The following is a 20,000-nucleotide window of genomic DNA, read 5'->3' as shown; positions in this document are numbered from 1 at the left end:
CCAAGGGTACAGCAGCAGTGCCCCTGTGGGGAATCAAGCTGGCAACCTTTCAGTTATGAGCCCTGCTCCTTAACCACTATGCTACACTGCCACCATATATACATACAGATTATCATTAATATGAAATGACATCACTGCCATTTCAGGGTGTTGCAGTAGATAGAACTGGAAGGTGACACGATGTTTAACCTGGTGCAGTCTGAGGTTAATAACCACAGTAACGCAGTAGTTTACATTAAATGTTATTTAATGACTGTGTGTAGAGTGAGTGAGGTACGCGCAGAGCGGGAGGGATCGATGGCAGTGAGGCACAGTCTCGTGTGGTCAGCGGTACTCACTGTCCTGGCAGGAGGCTGCCAGGTGCTCCAGCAGGTCACAGCCGAACACCTTGTCCCTGCTGCCCCCTTTCCTGCGTCCTCTCCTCATGTCTCTCTCTCACATCAATCGCTCTGGGTGAAGTGTGCGCTGTGCTGTGCTGCAGTGTGGCTGGACGCTTTCTCCTGTGCTGATTGGCTCTGGAAGGACAGTAGTGATTGGACTGTGATTGAGGCCATACAGCTGGATTTCAGACTTTCTGCTGGGCTACAGAAGCACCTCCCCACACCCTCATGCGCAGCTGGACCCAGATCAGCGGAGGCCTGATTCCCCAGTGCCTCCCCCAGCTCACCTCATGACAGATTTGAAAAAGAAACAGGCCACACCCTTAATCACGGTCCGTCCTGTTTCGTGGCCCCCGAGTGCCCCCCCTCCCCCCAGCTCAGCGGGACACCGGGGTTTGTGCAATTGCCTGATGGGGGGTGTTGGTTTCAGACCCCCCGGTTCTGCTTCGGTTCCGTCCTGGTTCCTCCACCCTACTGCACGGCCTACTCTCTCTCCTCCACAGCGGAAGTCAATCTTAGCTGTTCTGAGACCGAAGGCCTCGCTTTCAACGTCGAGCCTTGGAAACACCCCCTGTCCTGGCACTCAAACTCCTGCTGCACAGCACCCCCCCAGCCACCCCCACCACACCCCGGTACTGCACAGGGTTCGAGAGGAGTTCGGGAGGAGAAAGGACGAGAACGGAAAGAGTGAAAGAAGAGTGTTCTTACCTTCTTTTTGCACCGGCACCAGCAGCAGCAGCGATGACGCAAAAAACCACCCAACTTCCCCTGCTGGCTTCCTGAGTCTCTCTCTCTCTCTCTCTCTCTCTCTGTGGTATCTTGCTCTTGAGATGACTCGTTAGGTTGAAAGCTGGTCTTGGTTGGTGAGCCGTGTGGAGGCTGGGGGCCCTGGTCTCGAGGCATCTGACCAGGAAGCTTCTCACACTGGAGGGACGCAGTCCTGCGCTTTTCTGCAATTTCTGTTTTGACAAAAACAAAAAATAAAAATTAATCAAACGATACCGCACTCTCATAATCCATAACTGAAGCAGATGATTTTAAATGTTCTTCCTTTTCACTGCTGCTGTTTTTGTTCCCACTCTTTACTTTTTCTTTCACTTTTCTTTCCATATGGTGCTTTATTCTCCTTTTCTGCCATATAGCAAATCTCAGTCTGTCTGTCTAATTGCCTGTACATTATTAATTTGTCTGACTCCGTCAGAGTGGAGACGGAAGAAACAGCGAGGAGCAGCAGTCTGAGAACAGCCAACGGGCCTCATTCCTCAGTATATTATAGAAGTGATATGCAAGACCATATGCTTCAGTGCAATAAGTATAATTTGTAGTGTGCTATAATAATTCGAAGTGTAAGCTTTAGTTTAGATGTAGTTTCTGGAGTAATTGCCACAGTTCTGTGTTCCGCAAAAAGCTTGAACCTACTTTTCTGTGCATTATTCCTGTGTCCGTCCGTCTGGAGTCTCATACGCGCATAATTCTTACTCTCGAATGACTGCATAAGATACCGTTGCGATCCAACACTAAATACCCAAATGTTGCTGCACGGTCTTGTGCCCCGCGCAATGGATGCCCACACTCCGCTATGCCCATATGCACCAACGTGACAGCGCAACCAGGAGCGCCAGTGTTATAGGGTGTTTACGGTAATATCTCCGCAGTAGCCCGGACGTAGACCGTGTACAGTTCCTCTGCCCGCCGCATAACGTAGCAGAGAATTTGTCTGGCGTCTGAACAGCGTCAAATTTATAATTAATTTGTGCGCTGACCCTTTTGTTTTACGTGAAATCTGTAAAGCGTCGCTGTTCGAAAAAAGACACAGTGATGTCGCAGCGGAAGAAATCGCAGTGCTCTACTTTTCAAACACAGTTATCCCCCATCCTGGAGATATTAGCTCAGGCAACGGTGGCCGAAATTAGCAAGCTTGTAGAGGATGGCACCGCACTTTTGCGCTTGGAAATGTCTCAGAGTCAGAGAGAGATCGAAGCGCTGAAGCGCAAACTGTGGCGGCTGGAGTGCGAGCTGCGCGGCCGCGCACGTCTGCCAGGTGAGGGCATGTCAGCGTGAGAGCGCAGCTCAGAGGGACAGCTTTAAACTGGGCTCCGAAACGTTTTCATTTCACATGAAAAATGTGTCTTGTTTGCTGACAACCTGTTAATAGGAAATCTAAACAAAGACGTATTTGCACATTGGTTTCCTATTGCATGTCACATTTCTACACTTTTCATAACTCGCGGACTGTCCTGTTTGTGGCATTATTTCCAAATGTTCCGATTCTGATTTAACTGCCAAGTTTGTTCAAAAATGAGGTGACCGTTTTCTGAGTTATTTAAACATCAGCACATCTGCCCAGTGATCGTTAAGTATTTCCACATAATGTCGAAAAATCTCTTATAAGAACCGCTATACAAATAAAATTGAATCGAATAAAATAATAATAAGCTCGGTACTTTAAGTAAGCACCGCCAATGGGCAGTGAGTCTCATCTACATGTCCGTCGTAAACAAGTGATTAGCAAGTTTACTGGGAAGCAAAAATATTCAAATTAACATAATTAAAGTAATTAGGTAAACTTCACAGAATAAAATCCACCTCAGCTGGTGTGTGGTTTGCCTTAAAATGGCAAGGTGGGGGTATTAATAATTGTAATAATTTTACAGTTATTAAAATTGTAAACTGTGTAAAACCCCAGCTCCTTTTCCTCCTTCTCAGGGGAGGAATGTACGTCCCCTGTAGAGAGAGAGTTTGGGCAGGAGTGGAGCTTTGGTGTGTGGAGAGATGGAGAGTCCACCGCTGTGGAAGAGGAGAGCACTCCTCTGCAGTCCGTCATGAGGGAGGAGGTCAGTTCACCTGTGCTGTTTGTCAGACTGTGTTTTAGAGCTGGAGGCCTCAGTTCTGGGCCATTGAGAGTGATCACCTCACTCCTCTGTTACAGTCTGCAGACACAGAGGAGAACACGCCTGAATCACTACTTATCAAGGAGGAGAGACTGGAAGACAACTTGTGGAGCAGGGACCCACAGCCCACACCTGCTGAGGAGCAAGTAGCACAGCCCACACCTGCAGAACACCCAAAAAAGCATGTAACCCAGCCCACACCTGCAGAAGAACAGGTGACACAGCCCACACCTGCAGAAGATCCAGAGGAGGAAGACCTCAGTGGACTGGAGTTTGTGGTGAAGGCGGAGCAAGAGGAAGAGCATGTAGCCCAGAGACTCAGTCAGACAGGATGTGAACACAGTGCAGGAAGACTGAACAATCTGGACTCTGAGTATGTAACGTACGAGAGAGACGGTCAGCTGTGGACTTCCTTCACACCAGGCGACAGTGACATAGAGACTGATGATCCAGTTTGTGATAATGCTACAGAGCAATACTCACAGAGTCTGCCGGTTCACACAGAGCTTCAGCATGCCCCTGCTGCAGACGAAGCTTCTGCTAACAGTCTCTGCTCTTTTGGAAGACCAAGTGCTCACATATTTGATAAGGTGTTTGAGAAGCACTCTGATTGCAGTGAAGAGCTCAGGTCAGACATGGTTCCCACACAGCAGGCTGAGCACAGAGAGAGACTTCTGCCCTCAGTGAAGAGAGAGAGTCAGACATTACAGGCCAGGCAGCAGCTACACGGACCCTCAGCAAAACTAATGAGAGTCAGGGAGAGTGCAGCTGAGCTGAGCTCAGACACTCAGTATGAGGGTGGATATTCTCTGAGTGGCAACAGTTTCAACATGGAAAAAAAGATTGCCTTAAGGAGGGCTGGTTCAGGAGAAAAGCGGTTCAGTTGTACATATTGTGGAAAAAGTTTCTCTCATTCCTGTTATCTTAAAAAACATCAGCGATGTCATACGGGAGAGAGACCGTATAGCTGTACACAGTGCGGGAAGAGTTTCAGTCTCAGAGGTAATCTTGTAAAACACGAGAGTGTTCATAGTGGGAATAAACCATTTGTTTGCATACAGTGTGGGAAAAGATTTGCTCAGGGATCTAATCTTAGAGCTCACCAGAGAATTCATACAGGCGAGAGACCATACCACTGCACACATTGTGGGAAGAGTTTCACTCACCAGCATAATCTTGTTGTGCACCAGAGGGTTCACACAGGATTGAAACCATACAGTTGTAGTGAATGTTCGAAGAGTTTCTCACAGTTAAGTACTCTTAAAGCTCACCAGAGAATTCATAGCAGAAATAAACTAGTTTGAACAAGGAAATAATTTGCTGACAATAGTCATGGAAAAACACAAGAGAGAATATTGAGCAGCTGTCAGAATTTACTTGGATTGGGTTTATTTAAGGCTATTAAAACAGTTTTGCCCCTTTCTTTCTCTTAAATTTGGAAAGTGTGAACCATGTAGAGATATTTGCAAAATTATTAACAGATTTACAGTGTTTCATTTCAGAAATGTTTGTGACTAGTATTTTATGAGTTTGTACGCATGACAAAAATAATTCAGCTTCCAACTGCACAACAGCCATAAGCAGATATAAACATTGGTTATTATACAGAAGTGTGAGAATTATGTGGAGTTACGCCTGAATGGTGCATGTGTGGGTGAATAGGAAAGCAAGGCCTTGTTGCAGCCATTCTTAGCTGAACAACCCTTGCTTTTCTAAACCAGTAGGAATAGTTTGTGAAAAATGTCAGTCACGTAAAATGCCTTAGAATTGTAGTTAAGGGTTGCATATATTTCTGAACATTTTGTAATTATAAGGTTACATAAGTGTACATTTTGTAATTACCTAAATAAATTGTATATATGTTCTCACAACATTCTCATGACTGTGCTTGGAGGATACGTGGCAGAAAGTGAGCAGAGACCATTTGCAGATGGATTCTTCAGAAAATGGTGTGGAAGTGACCACAGAGCCAAAATACCATTTCAGCAATAGCTAAGCAATCTTTTGATGTCACCATCGTCCTTATTTCATTATTTCATTCTATTAATGCTACATGTCTGTCTTGTTTTATGACTATTAGTGTTCTATGAATAAGTATGTAAGTAATGTACCTTGTGAATAATTGTGATTGTAATTTAGAATGGATCCTCTCCTGCATTGTACCTCTTTGACTGAAGCCAGGGTTACGCTTCTCCACCTAAACCTGTCTCTCGTCACCGCAGAAGATTTCATGAGATGGTCAGTTATAATTTATTCTTTGCAAGGTGTGTTACACCTGAAGAGGAAGAAGATTGCAGCACATGCATAGATTTCAAAAAGAGGTGCCATTGTGAACCCACATTTCTGCACCCCTGTTCCTTCCTTGGGATGAAAATTACTACACATTGCTCATTTTAGTAGGCCCTTGGTTATTAATTAGAAATATTGAAATTGTAAATCACATGCATATTCAGCCATTGTTAACATATTCTGTGAAAATACGTACAATGATCACAGCGTAAATGGCATGCCAGTTTGATAAATAACGTGGTCAGTATATGAGCTGAATGAATCCTGTCAGTGAGAGATGTGTGGTGTAGCTGTAAGGGGCAGTTCCTAAACGGAACTGCTGGATTTGTCAGGGCACCGCTGTGTTACCCTGGGTAGGGTGCAAGATGGAGATTGCTGCATGAAGGGGTGTAAAATACAGAATATGAAAATGCCTCAGAATAAGAGCATCTGATAAGAAAATAATGTAATATAATATAATTTTTTATAACTTTTTACCTCAGTATGGCTCTGAAGTCTCTGCTCCTCATGGGCTCTGTTAGATTGGAGACGAGTCCTCCAGTCATAAAAGGCACGGAGGGCTGCCAGCAGCAGCAGGAACAGAGTCAGAGGTCCTTTCAGTGATGTTGTGAACACCATTGAACTTGCAGTGCAAATGCCCCGAAACCAGAGAATTCAATTCAAAACTACATTACATTACATTACAGCATTTAGCAGACGCTCTTATCCAGAGTGACTTCCAAATAAGCGCATCACAATGCTAAGAGTAGTTATCGAGAAGTATTAGAAGAGATCAGTAAGATACTGTTAAGTGCTAAACTAGTGTAGAGTGCTTTTTTTTTAGAATATAGGGATAGATTAGCTAGATAGAGACGGATAGAGAGGAAGACAGATTACAGAGATAAGGGTAGACTAGAGCTAACTGCATGAATTCTGGAAAGAGTTACTCTGATTAACGTGACCATGAGAAACACTCAGTTTTCACAGACAGAGTTATGAAGCACTGAGTTAAAATATCTGTGATACATGTCAGTATGCTGTCAAATGGAAAAGGTAATTCCAGAAAAAAACACCTTATAAGATACATACTTTCAGGGAAAGGATTTTGGTACAGTAGCCTGCAAAGACACTATTGGATAGACAGAGGAGAGGAACGGAATGCTGTCATACTACCTATTAAATGTGATTCAAAGTGACTTATGGGTGTAAGTGTTGGCATATGCCATATTTTAGGAGTTTTGTTCAAAGTATCTTGTAATTGCAAGTCTGTTTGTATCAGGAATGGTGTTAAACTGTACCACTAGATGGCAGCAGTGGGGCGAGTCTCTGCAGGGTCAGGTTCCGCCTGTGTTGTGCTGAATTTCGGAGTGTTCCTCACTAGATGGCAGCACTGGGGCGAGTCTCTGCAGGGTCAGGTTCCGCCTGTGTTGTGCTGAATTTCGGAGTGTTCCTCTCGGAATAAACAGGGGTTCGCAGTGTTCTGTGGCGCACAGAGATGCGCCCATGTGATTAACAAGTGAACTCATACATTCATGAGAAATATTGCACAGAATCAGAGCTCCTAACTCTGAGACATCTCTGACGTTCCCCTGATTCTCCTCAAGTTTGGGTCCTAAGTCCAAAGCAAATAAGAGATGTGTCCTTTGACCGTTATGAGGAGTTAGGAGTAATTTAGTGTACCGCACTGATCTCTCCTCTGCCGGTCTGCTCCATATCCCGCGGAATGTCCCAGGTTTGATTGATTAAGAGTATGCATTCGTTATTGAGTGTTCAAGGAAGATCCTGTCACCGTTTTGCCTCCACTGCCACTCCATGGAGGAAACAAGAAGTAGTTTCTGACTCTTCGTTTTAAATAGTTTAACTATGTATGTATATACAGTTGATTTTTGTAATTTATTTCAGTGTATCATTTGTGACCTGTAATAAAAATAATATTAACGCAAGCATATGTGTCATGACAAACATAAAACATTTGCGCTTGGATCTGGGTCTTTACGGTAAATTATTGTGTCACAACAGTCCCCTAAAATGTCCGGAAAGAAAGTGTCGTGCAGGATGCTCGGTCTGAGTAACGCGAGGTCGCGGCTGCTGATTGACATGGCCGCCGCGCAGTCAGCTGGCCGGAGGAAAAGTTACAGAATATTTTACTTTATTGCACTCCAGACCTTCCGCGGTGCTGTGGAGTCGCCTGATGTTCATCTCCGCACCCAAATAGCCACCGTTATGGAAACATTAACAAACTCAGCGGTAGGAGAAATCGGCAAACTCTTCGCTGAAGCTGATGGAGCGCGAGCTAAGGACAGCGCGTGGACGGGAAAAGGGAAAAGCAGCGCGAGAGAGTTCTGTCAACACTCGATCTGTTGGAGTTCAAGTTTTTGGTGAATTTAATATATATATATATATATATATTTTTTTTTTTTTTTTTTTTCATTCACTGTATTTGCTTTAGGTCATCCCTTTGACACATCAGCATGCAGAACCCATCATTTGGGATATGCTATTCCTGTGACTTTGTAGAGAACTTAGCACTTCCTTACATTTGTCCTTCAAAACTAAGGACAAATATTTCAAGTGGTAATTTGAACCACAACCTGTTTTTGTGCAGATGTAGTTATGCTCATGTAGCCTAGTTAGTAATACATTAGATCAATTGTTTAAATTGTTTTAGTTTGCTCACAGATTCCTCAAGTGTTAACCATTATGTTACATCCCTTAGTGGGAAAACGCCTTGTAGAGAGAGAGTTTGAGCAGGAGTGGAGCTTTGGTGTGTGGAGAGATGGAGAGTCCACCGCTGTGGAAGAGGAGAGCACTCCTCTGCAGTCCGTCATGAGGGAGGAGGTCAGTTCACCTGTGCTGTTTGTCAGACTGTGTTTTAGAGCTGGAGGCCTCAGTTCTGGGCCATTGAGAGTGATCACCTCACTCCTCTGTTACAGTCTGCAGACACAGAGGAGAACACGCCTGAATCACTACTTATCAAGGAGGAGAGACTGGAAGACAACTTGTGGAGCAGGGACCCACAGCCCACACCTGCTGAGGAGCAAGTAGCACAGCCCACACCTGCAGAAGAACAGGTGACACAGCCCACACCTGCAGAAGAACAGGTGACACAGCCCACACCTGCAGAAGATCCAGAGGAGGAAGACCTCAGTGGACTGGAGTTTGTGGTGAAGGCGGAGCAAGAGGAAGAGCATGTAGCCCAGAGACTCAGTCAGACAGGATGTGAACACAGTGTAGGAAAACTGAACAATCTGGACTCTGAGTATGTAACGTACGAGAGAGACGGTCAGCTGTGGACTTCCTTCACACCAGGCGACAGTGACATAGAGACTGATGATCCAGTTTGTGATAATGCTACAGAGCAATACTCACAGAGTCTGCCGGTTCACACAGAGCTTCAGCATGCCCCTGCTGCAGACGAAGCTTCTGCTAACAGTCTCTGCTCTTTAGAATCTCTTGCTGCCCAACCACAAGTCACTCTGTTGAGTTCAGCACCCAGAAATGAGGAGGTAGAGACACGGTATCTGCAGAGTGAAGAAACAGGATCACTGATTAGTGAAATACAACAGGGTCAAACCAGAGAGAGACGTCTGCCCTCAGTGAAGAGAGAGAGTCAGACATTACAGGCCAGGCAGCAGCTGCACGGACCCTCAGCAAAACTAATGAGAGTCAGGGAGAGTGCAGCTGAGCTGAGCTCAGACACTCAGTATGAGGGTGGATATTCTCTGAGTGGCAACAGTTTCAACATGGAAAAGAAAAGGAAGAGCTATCGAGCGTTCACAGGAGAGAGACGGTTCTGTTGCGCATATTGCGGGAAGAGTTTCACTCGTTTCAGTCATCTCAAGGAGCATCACATCAGTTAATCTTTCATGCAATATGCACTACAACCACCAAAACACTTCATAATTCACCCAAAAGTGACTTGTGCTGCCATAACTATAGCAAATGCTCTCTCCCAGCAAGACTACTGTGTCACTCAAAGTACAATGGACTAAAAACAGAAACAACTTGAAGCATTGTAAAATGCATGTATTATGTGTTGCTGTATCCTGTTTTTGCATAGATTAGTGCTGCATTGCAAAAAAGTCAAGTTTACAGTACATATTGTAATACCAAACAAATAAATCTGAAATGCTGCAATATGCCTCATGACAGCTGAGGTATACTATAGTACAACAAAAAGTCTGCAGATGCATTTAATTTCTAGTACAGTAAGTGAAAGACATGATACTATCACTAGAAGTCTGCTGTAGCCCTAATGCTGATCCATGGTGTCCTTTGTATTTTGGGTCAAATTTTTATGAATTTCACATTTACTGCAACATTCACCCTTGCCTTGAACCTTTAGAAAAAAGCAAATCTTTAGCATATCTTCTCCACCCCTACAATCTCCCACACCCAGGGTGCGAAAAACAGGGGGTCTCGGGTGTCCGAGACCCCTTGATTGACACTTGAGACCCCCTGAAAGCCTCAACAGCAAAATGTTGGGGGGTCTCTGGAAAAATCTTTAAAAAATTATTTGTCACTTGCAATTGTCACTAAAAATGTCTTACAGCCCGACAGACGCAGCCTAGGTCCAAATTCACATCCCTTCTTCTCGGTTGAATTGCTCGCGAAGTATTCATCGCTAAGGATGCTAGTTGCTTGTCTATGCCTCAAACTGTTGGCGAGAAAAATAATTTTGAATTTACATCAGATTTAATCATAGTTACAATCTGCATACAGCTCTGCATCCATCTCCACACCCATTACTCTTGTTTGAATTACTCCTGAACTCATCACTGCATAGATATGGACATACATATCACAAGAAAGAGCGGAACCGGAGCTTTGTAATGATGCTAGTCACATATTTGTACATAGCAAAGTAATCACGTTATGAAGACATATCAATCGTCTGCGAAGTAATATCTTTACTAATTTCTTTATCCACTTTCACACTCCTGCTTCTCGGTTGAATAAGTCACGAAGTCTGTTATCATGGACGGGCAATATTGATAATCATAACTGACTGCTGTCTTTCCCGCGTGGAGCATTCTGTAGGCACGAAGTACAGCAGCAGTTGGTCATCCGTGTATGGGGTTAAGAGGGAAGGAGCTCTTGCAGATGCGTTATTAAGCTGTACTGCAGCTGTCATGGAAACAAGCTATTGTGTTGTGCACGCGAGTAATGTGTCGTGAATATATGAAGGTAAACCAGTCGGGTGCATGAGGACGGACCTTTCCGGGGTTCAGAACAGTCCTGTCGCCAAGTCATCATTTGGGTGCGATTATTTTCTAATGTTTACGGTGATTCGTTCACTCCGCTTGCGGAAATAGACCGTGCAGCTGATCAGCGACGGGGAGCTCAGCAAGACCAGGCGACAAACTGACGTCTTTGTCATTTCGGTCTCCCTAACTGTCCGTACAGGGATTTTTAACACAGGTTTTGATATCGTCATTAAAAATGTCCATCAAAAATGTTACTTTTCAGACACAATTGGTGTCCATCATGGAGATATTGGGTAAAGCGGCAGTGGCTGAAATTAGCAGACGTGTCCGTTTGGAAATGTCGCAAAGTCAGAGGGAGATCGAGGCGCTGAAGAGGAAACTGCACGTCTTGGAGAGGGAGATTATCAGGACGCGGCGGAGAAAAGCAGGTGCGGGGCGGTCCGCTGCCTGTTTTGTGTGTGTGTGTTACATTATTATTAGTACCAATAAATGGAAATGTATTATTATTGAAATGTATCATTATTGTTAGTCTAATAATCTTTGTTATTGATATTTCTGCTTGTTCCCCCAATGTTTGCAATGAACATACACCCCCTGTAGAGAGAGTGTTTGGGCAGGGGTGGAGCTTTGGTGTGTGGAGAGATGGAGAGGCCACCGCTGTGGAAGAGGAGAGCACTCCTCTGCAGTCCGTCATGAGGGAGGAGGTCAGTTCACCTGTGCTGTTTGTCAGACTGTGTTTTAGAGCTGGAGGCCTCAGTTCTGGGCCATTGAGAGTGATCACCTCACTCCTCTGTTACAGTCTGCAGACACAGAGGAGAACACGCCTGAATCACTACTTATCAAGGAGGAGAGACTGGAAGACAACTTGTGGAGCAGGGACCCACAGCCCACACCTGCTGAGGAGCAAGTAGCACAGCCCACACCTGCAGAAGAACAGGTGACACAGCCCACACCTGCAGAAGATCCAGAGGAGAAAAAGCCCCCACATTCAGAAGGTCCAGCAGAGCAGGTCACACAGCCCACACCTGCAGAACACCCAAAAAAGCATGTAACCCAGCCCACACCTGCAGAAGAACAGGTGACACAGCCCACACCTGCAGAAGATCCAGAGGAGCTCAGTGAGAAGCGCAGGTGTGGACACAGTGAGGAAGACCTCAGTGGACTGGAGTTTGTGGTGAAGGTGGAGCAAGAGGAAGAGCATGTAGCCCAGAGACTCAGTCAGACAGGATGTGAACACAGTGTAGGAAGACTGAACAATCTGGACTCTGAGTATGTAACGTACGAGAGAGACGGTCAGCTGTGGACTTCCTTCACACCAGGCGACAGTGACATAGAGACTGATGATCCAGTTTGTGATAATGCTACAGAGCAATACTCACAGAGTCTGCCGGTTCACACAGAGCTTCAGCATGCCCCTGCTGCAGATGCAGCTTCTGCTAACAGTCTCTGCTCTTTAGAATCTCTTGCTGCCCAACCACAAGTCACTCTGTTGAGTTCAGCACCCAGAAATGAGGAGGTAGAGACACGGTATCTGCAGAGTGAAGAAACAGGATCACTGATTAGTGAAATACAACAGGGTCAAACCAGAGAGAGACTTCTGCCCTCAGTGAAGAGAGAGAGTCAGACATTACAGGCCAGGCAGCAGCTACACGGACCCTCAGCAAAACTAATGAGAGTCAGGGAGAGTGCAGCTGAGCTGAGCTCAGACACTCAGTATGAGAGTGGATATTCTCTGAGCGGCAACAGTTTCAACATGGAAAAGAAAAGGAAGAGCTATCGAGCGTTCACAGGAGAGAGACGGTTCTGTTGCGCATATTGCGGGAAGAGTTTCACTCGTTTCAGTCATCTCAAGGAGCATCACCGTAGTCACACGGGCGAGAAACCGTACAGCTGTGCTGAGTGTGGGAAGAGGTTTTCCAAGCAGAGTAATCTTATACGGCATGCCATAGTTCACAGCGGAATGAAACCTTTCCGTTGCATGCAGTGTGGGAAGTCTTTTACCCAGAGATCCAGTCTGAAATCACACCAGAAGATCCACACTGGAGAGACGCCGTTTCACTGCGTGCAGTACCTGTATAGAGAGGGTGCACAGCTGCTCTCTGACAGAACACCTGAGAGTGAAACCCTCTCGGCTCGCACCACAGTGACAGCAGAAATGAGCCGCCCTGGACAGAAATGGCAACATTGCAGCAGATAATAGCAACATGTGCAAAGCTTAAAGAGAACAAAAACTTTGCAGTCCTGATGTCAGTACCTTTGAATTAACCTCATTTCTGTTACTTAATATTTTCTCTAATGTTTCATATGAATAGGACAAGGCTGTTTGAGGATTTCTGAAGCCCACATGCATAGCTGCAGTGACATCATGCACACATAATATCATTTTAAACGGAACAGGGTTACAGAAGGTGGCCATGGCCTGTTTGCAGCTTAATAACAGATCGTTTAGCCTGAGTCAACCCTCAGTAATGATAACACTCTCTGTAATCACTTGATGTAATTATCTGAACTGTACTTTAAAAGAACGCGAGCCAGGCAGGTGGTGATTCTTCTTTAAGGAGTTGTCGAATAGCTCTTCAGCTTTCAGTACGGATCATGGGCGTGTAGTTAGTAACCTAGCAACAGTTAAAGTGCGGATTTTTCACTTTCAGATTGTAATGTGTTGGTTGCAAATGTAGCCAGGCTTATTCGCACCGGGTTTAGCTTAGAGACTGTGTACTCACGGCAAGCTGGAAACTGCGTGCTGCATTGACTCAAAGCGCACTGACAGTAAAGATCATGAGCGGAAAAGATCACGGGAGTAAAGGGTTATGATTGCTGCTGGGCAGAGAATAGTGTAAAGAGCGCCTGTGATCGGACATTTTCACATTGCGACTGTAAACAGCGCGGCGTTTTTCTTTTTAGCTTAACCGCCTGAACCCCGAGGTCAGTACCGTTTGACAAGAAGTCACATGTAAATGTCTCCAGTGCCAAAATGGACTTTGTATGATGGTTAAACAATCATCTGATATTGTTGGAACTCATTTTATTAGACCAATGTGCTTTCAGTGCCATTACATTTGATCAGTGCTATTTATGCATGTCTGTTTCTTGTTTTAGGAATAAAAATGTTTTGTTGTCATTGGAAGAAAAGTGTTTTTCCTGCAATGCTCCTGCAAACTGTTGACTGGAGCGGCGCTCCAAAAGCCAGTGTTAACCCACATCTTTTATTTATTTGTCACGTCAGATCATTGAATACCGCTTACGGTATGCCACCCCTGTTTGCGCGTTACATTCTGTGTTCAGTAGCGGAAAGGCACAGGAACGGAAAAATCCAGCTGGGTCTGTACACGAAGAAGCACGAACATCATTCCGAGCCTCGGCTTATTGCACGGAATACTGGGTGTAGTTTCGCTAAATATTATTCACGCACATCGTTCTTCCGCGCAGCGGCGTGTGTGAGGCGCACCGTTGGACACCAGCAGCCTTCAGCTGCGCTCTGTTTCCAGAGTTTACGGTAATCCGCTCCGTCACCACACCGTCCCATCAGCTGTGCGGAAGTGAATTCAGCGTCGGGCGGCCGGAGTTATACATAACTGATGCATAAAACGCCAAAATAGACTCTGGTGTTCGGTTCAGCTTCAAAGAAATTACAATGAGGTGCGATTCTTTTCCAAAACAGCTGGCCTCCATTATGGAGGTATTAGCGAAAGCGGCGGTGGCAGAAATCAGCAAGCTGGTGGACGGCAGCTGCGCGGTGCTGCGATTGGAAATGTACCGATACCAGAAGGAGAACGAAGCGCTGAAGACCAAACTGAAGCTGATGGAGCGCGAGCTGCGGGCCGCGAGACGACCCAGGGTGACACCTGGGGGCCTCGAGCTGAGTTCAGGTTTGTGATCAATTAATTAATATGAATGATGTTTTTACTGAAAATATGCAGCAAATTTCCCATTCATTTATTTTAACTCGGTGTTTACATTCTCTAATCAAGATGAAGAATCTGTTTTGATAGGATGTAGCCAGAGCTGTCCTTGAGTACATTTATTCATTTCAGTTATTTAAGCTGAAAACTGTGAAATAATTAAGAATATATGCTTCCTCTGCCACTGTTCTCAGGGGAGGAATGTACGTCCCCTGTAGAGAGAGAGTTTGAGCAGGAGTGGAGCTTTGGTGTGTGGAGAGATGGAGAGTCCACCGCTGTGGAAGAGGAGAGCACTCCTCTGCAGTCCGTCATGAGGGAGGAGGTCAGTTCACCTGTGCTGTTTGTCAGACTGTGTTTTAGAGCTGGAGGCCTCAGTTCTGGGCCATTGAGAGTGATCACCTCACTCCTCTGTTACAGTCTGCAGACACAGAGGAGAACACGCCTGAATCACTACTTATCAAGGAGGAGAGACTGGAAGACAACTTGTGGAGCAGGGACCCACAGCCCACACCTGCTGAGGAGCAAGTAGCACAGCCCACACCCGCAGAACACCCAAAAAAGCATGTAACCCAGCCCACACCTGCAGAAGAACAGGTGACACAGCCCACACCTGCAGAAGATCCAGAGGAGGAAGACCTCAGTGGACTGGAGTTTGTGGTGAAGGCGGAGCAAGAGGAAGAGCATGTAGCCCAGAGACTCAGTCAGACAGGATGTGAACACAGTGTAGGAAGACTGAACAATCTGGACTCTGAGTATGTAACGTACGAGAGAGACGGTCAGCTGTGGACTTCCTTCACACCAGGCGACAGTGACATAGAGACTGATGATCCAGTTTGTGATAATGCTACAGAGCAATACTCACAGAGTCTGCCGGTTCACACAGAGCTTCAGCATGCCCCTGCTGCAGATGCAGCTTCTGCTAACAGTCTCTGCTCTTTAGAATCTCTTGCTGCCCAACCACAAGTCACTCTGTTGAGTTCAGCACCCAGAAATGAGGAGGTAGAGACACGGTATCTGCAGAGTGAAGAAACAGGATCACTGATTAGTGAAATACAACAGGGTCAAACCAGAGAGAGACGTCTGCCCTCAGTGAAGAGAGAGAGTCAGACATTACAGGCCAGGCAGCAGCTACACGGACCCTCAGCAAAACTAATGAGAGTCAGGGAGAGTGCAGCTGAGCTGAGCTCAGACGCTCAGTATGAGGGTGGATATACTCTGAGCAGCAGCACAGTAAACGCAGTAAGGAAGATAAGTCATTGGAGAGCTGGCATCAGAGAGAAAAAGTTCAGCTGTATGCATTGTGGGAAGAGTTTTGATCGCTGTAGTCACCTTAAATTACACCAGCGAAGTCACACAGGAGAGAAACCATACAGCTGTATACAGTGTGGGAAGCGTTTCAGTCTCAGATGTAACCTTATAACACATCAGCGAATTCACACTGGAGAGAAACCATTCATTTGTGTACACTGTGGGATGAGTTTTGCCCAGAAATCTAGTCTTAAAACACACCAGCGAATTCATACAGGAGAGAAACCATTCGTGTGCACTCAGTGTGGGAAGCGTTTTGCTCAGTCGAGCAGTCTCAAAACACACCTGAGAGTTCACAGCAGAAAGTAAACTGACATTGGGGTGAGGTCAGTCTGTGGTCTGCATCTTTCGGATGTTATTGGCTTGTGAGTGTTTTTCTGTTTCAGTATCATTTTGACAGGTCTGAGTTTGCGCAGGAAAAGGATTAAAGTAAGTGCTTTAGTCTCTGTCTTCTGACAGTGGTGGTATTATGCATTTCCAGACTACAGGTTAGCTCCAGAACTGAGAGAAACTGTTGGCTGGTTTTCACTCTTCCACAGCTCTGAATTGTTTAATTGAAGTCATCATTTGGACAGGAAGTGCACTCACCACATGGAGCGAGTGTGAGTCTGTCCCTAACTGAAAGAGAACCCTCAGGCCTGCAGGACTGAATGCATCAAAGGCCTGTGATTTTGCATCTCCAGTTTACTTTGTAAACTCATTTTAAAACTAAGTGAATTTTTGTGGGTAAAAGTCAATAAAATGATGGCTCTGGGAAAAGAAGTATATAAGAAGTATATAATTATTATAACATAACAGTGTAAAGGACTCGAGTGAATTTTTACAGCTGTGCTGTTTGTAGAATGAGTTTCACTAAGCAAAGTTATGTCACTATACAGTACAGCGCACACAGGAAGGAACTGCCTCAGAAAAGTCACTCACATTTTGGTCCAACAGCAACAGTCTCATAAAAACATTCAACAGTGTTGAATGTATAGACATCACATTGTATGTCATTGAAAATGAAATATTTACAAGAAATTTGGCAAAGCATTTGTGGAGTCCAAACCCAAAGTGCAAAAGAATTTTGTGTAACTGGTCTCATCAGGTGCTACTCACTCACTTCTAAAAGTGCTTTCATTTCACATTCAGAACAAGCTGACCATCATGTCACAGTTGTGGCAATAAAACACCAAATATACAGAACAGAGATGAGAGACTGTCACTCACCCCGAGGGTGAGACACTCAACTTTTACTGGACAATCAGATCAGTTATTATAGCCTGTATACTGAAGAAAAAATACACATACCTGTGTCACCATGGAGACAGCTGAAATGGTGTAAGGAATAAAATGATTTCCGTAGTTACAATAGGCCTCTTGCCCTACTACATATGAGCAGAGCAGTAATCACAGATACCAGAGTGAGTTCATATCCGAGGGAATCTGTATCTCAGCGCCCCCTGGTGTTTGCAGTTTGCAGCGTAGGACTGACAGGGACATTACCTGAGCATTGGCCGCACATCACCGAACATGCTGGTGACCTTTCACCTCTGAGACAAACACCATCTACAGGCAGCGTTGTGTGTTACTATCTCTAGCACAGTGTGAATACTTTTGTATGTATAATAAAAACTTTCTACTTTAAAAATGTAAAACTTTTAGTCATCATTGCTTCAGAACCTTGTGAACACCGCTGGTGGTGTATCGCGCTGACAGTTTCCACGCCTGCTCTTCTGGCACGGCCCTGAAGCTGTGTTTTACTGCGGTTTTCTCCCTGTATGCGGCCCTGAAGCTGTGTTTTACAGCGGTTTTCTCCCTGTATGCGGCCCTGAAGCTGTGTTTTACTGCGGTTTTCTCCCTGTATGCGGCCCTGAAGCTGTGTTTTACTGCGGTTTTCTCCCTGTATGCGGCCCTGAAGCTGTGTTTTACTGCGGTTTTGCGGCCCTGAAGCTGTGTTTTACTGCGGTTTTCTCCCTGTATGCGGCCCTGAAGCTGTGTTTTACTGCGGTTTTGCGGCCCTGAAGCTGTGTTTTACTGCGGTTTTGCGGCCCTGAAGCTGTGTTCAGCTGCGGCCCTGAAGCTAAACCACACACACACACATACTAAACCACACACACACACACTAAACCACACACACACACACACTAAACCACACACACACACACACACACACACACACACACACACAACACACACACACACACTAAACCACACACACACACACACACACTAAACCACAAACACACACACACAACACACACACACACACACTAAACCACACAACACACACACACACACACTAAACCACACACACACACACTCAGCCCTGCTAACCCTCTGCTACCCCTCTGCTAACCTCCTGCTAACCCTACGTTAACCCTCCACTAACCCTCTGCACCCGACACAGAAACAGTATGGTGTCAGACATGTTAATGTGACTTTAACGGACACAATCCAAAGAAATTCATACTTGACATACACTGATCTTTATCAAAAATATAATTGTTATATCACAAATAATGCAAGTAAACATCACAAAATAACTGCCTATTGTAATACCGCACACAGTACAGATATTTACTTTTATAAACATCATAAGAGGACTGAACCCAAAGCTGCTACAGTGGTCTGGGTTTTACTCCTGAAAACCACCCACATTTGCTGAGACATCAGATGTTTTTCTGTGTGAACTATATCTTAAGATTTAATAACCAGTTTAAATTGTATGTCATAAGCTGCACTTTTGACTTTTGATAAGAATATTCACTGTTCACATGCAAACATCCATCTTTACTATACTTTGCTTCCTTTTTCTGCAGTGCGAGGGCTGTTGCCGTGGCGCCAGGGTCATTCTCAGACACGCACACCGCAGCCGCTGGGCAGGGAACGCACCTGGCAAAGAGTCACATGTTTGGCAAAATGGCTGATGGGAGGTGGAGTCCAGAGCTCCACAGACACACTGAAAAATCTCATCTCCCATGATGCCCGCTATGCCGTGTTCTGCAGATTGAATGCAGTCCAGATGAGAAGCTGCTGCTGGGCCATGATTGGACAGCGACCTCTGCACCTCCTGGGATTCTGCGTGTGATGCTCAAGCTGCCCGGAAAGCGCTTACGCAGGCCGCTATAGGAAAGGAAGGTCTGTTCGTAATCTCACTCCAACGACAGAGGAGGAGAGTACTGGGATTAGGGGGAAGGATAATGATTGGCTGTTGGGTTTTGGCTGTGGAGGATGGGGATTGTCTGTTGTGTTTAGGGTGGAGATGGGGCTTCGTTGTCCTCTACACTATCTGTCCCCTGGGGTGGATTAGGATGGCGTTGGAGTGAGGTTTGGGCCGCAGAACGCCGTTGCTGGGGTAGAAGTGGTTGGAAAGGGCTTCAGAAATGTAAGAGCTGTCGGCCTCGTCGCCTTCGTCCTGATCCTCCCTCCCCCTCTCGCCCGGTCCCGCCCCCGCAGTGTCCCACACCGGGGGGAGCCCAGGGTTCTGAGGGAGGCAGGGAGAGACAACACTGAATATTCCTCTTTTTCTGAATGAACTCTCTGCCTCTCAAAGCTGACATTTTTGACAGTGATAAAATTTGGCCAGAAAAGAACAGTGGGATCACCTCTAGTGCCACCAAACATTTAGAGGTGTGTACACACACACGTGCACACAAACACATGCATCCACACACTCGCACTCACTCTCTCACACACACACACACACACACACACACACACACACACACACACACACACACGTGCACACAAACACATGCATCCACACACTCGCACTCACTCTCTCCCACGGGCCTGCCTGAGTGCACACACACACACACACACACACACACACACACACACACACACACACACACACACACCTCTCTCACACACACACTCTCACACACACACACACACACACATACACACACACACCTCTCTCACACACACACTCTCACACACACACACACACACACCTCTCTCACACACACACTCACACACACACACACACGCACACACACACCTCTCACACACACTCACACACACACACCTCTCTCACACACACACTCTCACACACAAGGT

At 45.8% G+C, this 20,000-nt stretch overlaps 5 protein-coding genes across 6 annotated transcripts in view; 3 read left to right on the top strand and 2 right to left on the bottom strand.

Moving 5' to 3' along the window:
- si:dkeyp-68b7.12 (rho GTPase-activating protein 30) overlaps positions 1 to 1,148 on the bottom strand; it is a 10,573-nt gene extending 9,425 nt beyond the window's left edge. The window contains exons 1-2 of the mRNA XM_036519464.1: positions 1,089 to 1,148; positions 339 to 515 (exon numbers count right to left, since the gene is read on the bottom strand). Coding sequence (XP_036375357.1) covers positions 339 to 426 — 88 coding nt within the window. The 5' untranslated portion in view covers positions 427 to 515; positions 1,089 to 1,148. The remainder of the gene's footprint in view (positions 1 to 338; positions 516 to 1,088) is intronic.
- Positions 1,149 to 2,080: 932 nt separating this feature from the next.
- LOC118770914 lies at positions 2,081 to 9,441 on the top strand. 2 transcript variants are annotated; one of them, XM_036518682.1, is made up of 4 exons: positions 2,081 to 2,421; positions 3,087 to 3,214; positions 3,310 to 4,101; positions 9,283 to 9,441. In XM_036518682.1, exons 1-4 carry the CDS (start codon positions 2,199 to 2,201, stop codon positions 9,397 to 9,399), a joined length of 1,260 nt encoding a protein of 419 aa, XP_036374575.1. In that variant the 5' UTR covers positions 2,081 to 2,198; the 3' UTR covers positions 9,400 to 9,441. The 2 variants fall into 2 exon arrangements, with proteins under 2 accessions (XP_036374575.1, XP_036374576.1); XM_036518683.1 differs by lacking the exons at positions 2,081 to 2,421; positions 3,087 to 3,214; positions 3,310 to 4,101 and adding an exon at positions 8,198 to 8,377 and having other exon boundaries at positions 8,473 to 9,441.
- Positions 9,442 to 10,891: 1,450 nt separating this feature from the next.
- Positions 10,892 to 13,686, top strand: LOC118771454 (fibrous sheath CABYR-binding protein-like). Its single transcript, XM_036519463.1, has 4 exons — positions 10,892 to 11,174; positions 11,347 to 11,450; positions 11,546 to 12,421; positions 13,651 to 13,686. The coding sequence occupies exons 1-4, from the start codon at positions 10,982 to 10,984 to the stop codon at positions 13,684 to 13,686; spliced, it is 1,209 nt and encodes a 402-aa protein (XP_036375356.1). The 5' UTR covers positions 10,892 to 10,981.
- A 544-nt stretch (positions 13,687 to 14,230) lies between these two features.
- On the top strand, positions 14,231 to 16,489 carry LOC118770913 (zinc finger protein 24-like). The gene is made up of 3 exons (XM_036518681.1): positions 14,231 to 14,615; positions 14,843 to 14,970; positions 15,066 to 16,489. The coding sequence occupies exons 1-3, from the start codon at positions 14,381 to 14,383 to the stop codon at positions 16,263 to 16,265; spliced, it is 1,563 nt and encodes a 520-aa protein (XP_036374574.1). The 5' UTR covers positions 14,231 to 14,380; the 3' UTR covers positions 16,266 to 16,489.
- A 1,949-nt stretch (positions 16,490 to 18,438) lies between these two features.
- The window catches only part of LOC118771377 (nectin-4-like), a 10,366-nt gene continuing 8,804 nt past the window's right edge, over positions 18,439 to 20,000 (bottom strand). Inside the window, exon 11 of the mRNA XM_036519355.1 lies at positions 18,439 to 19,422. Within this exon, the coding sequence (XP_036375248.1) occupies positions 19,219 to 19,422 (204 nt within the window). The 3' untranslated portion in view covers positions 18,439 to 19,218. The remainder of the gene's footprint in view (positions 19,423 to 20,000) is intronic.

The sequence above is a fragment of the Megalops cyprinoides genome, chromosome 24 (assembly GCF_013368585.1).
Source record: "Megalops cyprinoides isolate fMegCyp1 chromosome 24, fMegCyp1.pri, whole genome shotgun sequence".
In the NCBI taxonomy this organism is placed as follows: Eukaryota; Metazoa; Chordata; class Actinopteri; order Elopiformes; family Megalopidae; genus Megalops; species Megalops cyprinoides.
This window is presented reverse-complemented; position numbering and strand designations above follow the sequence as displayed.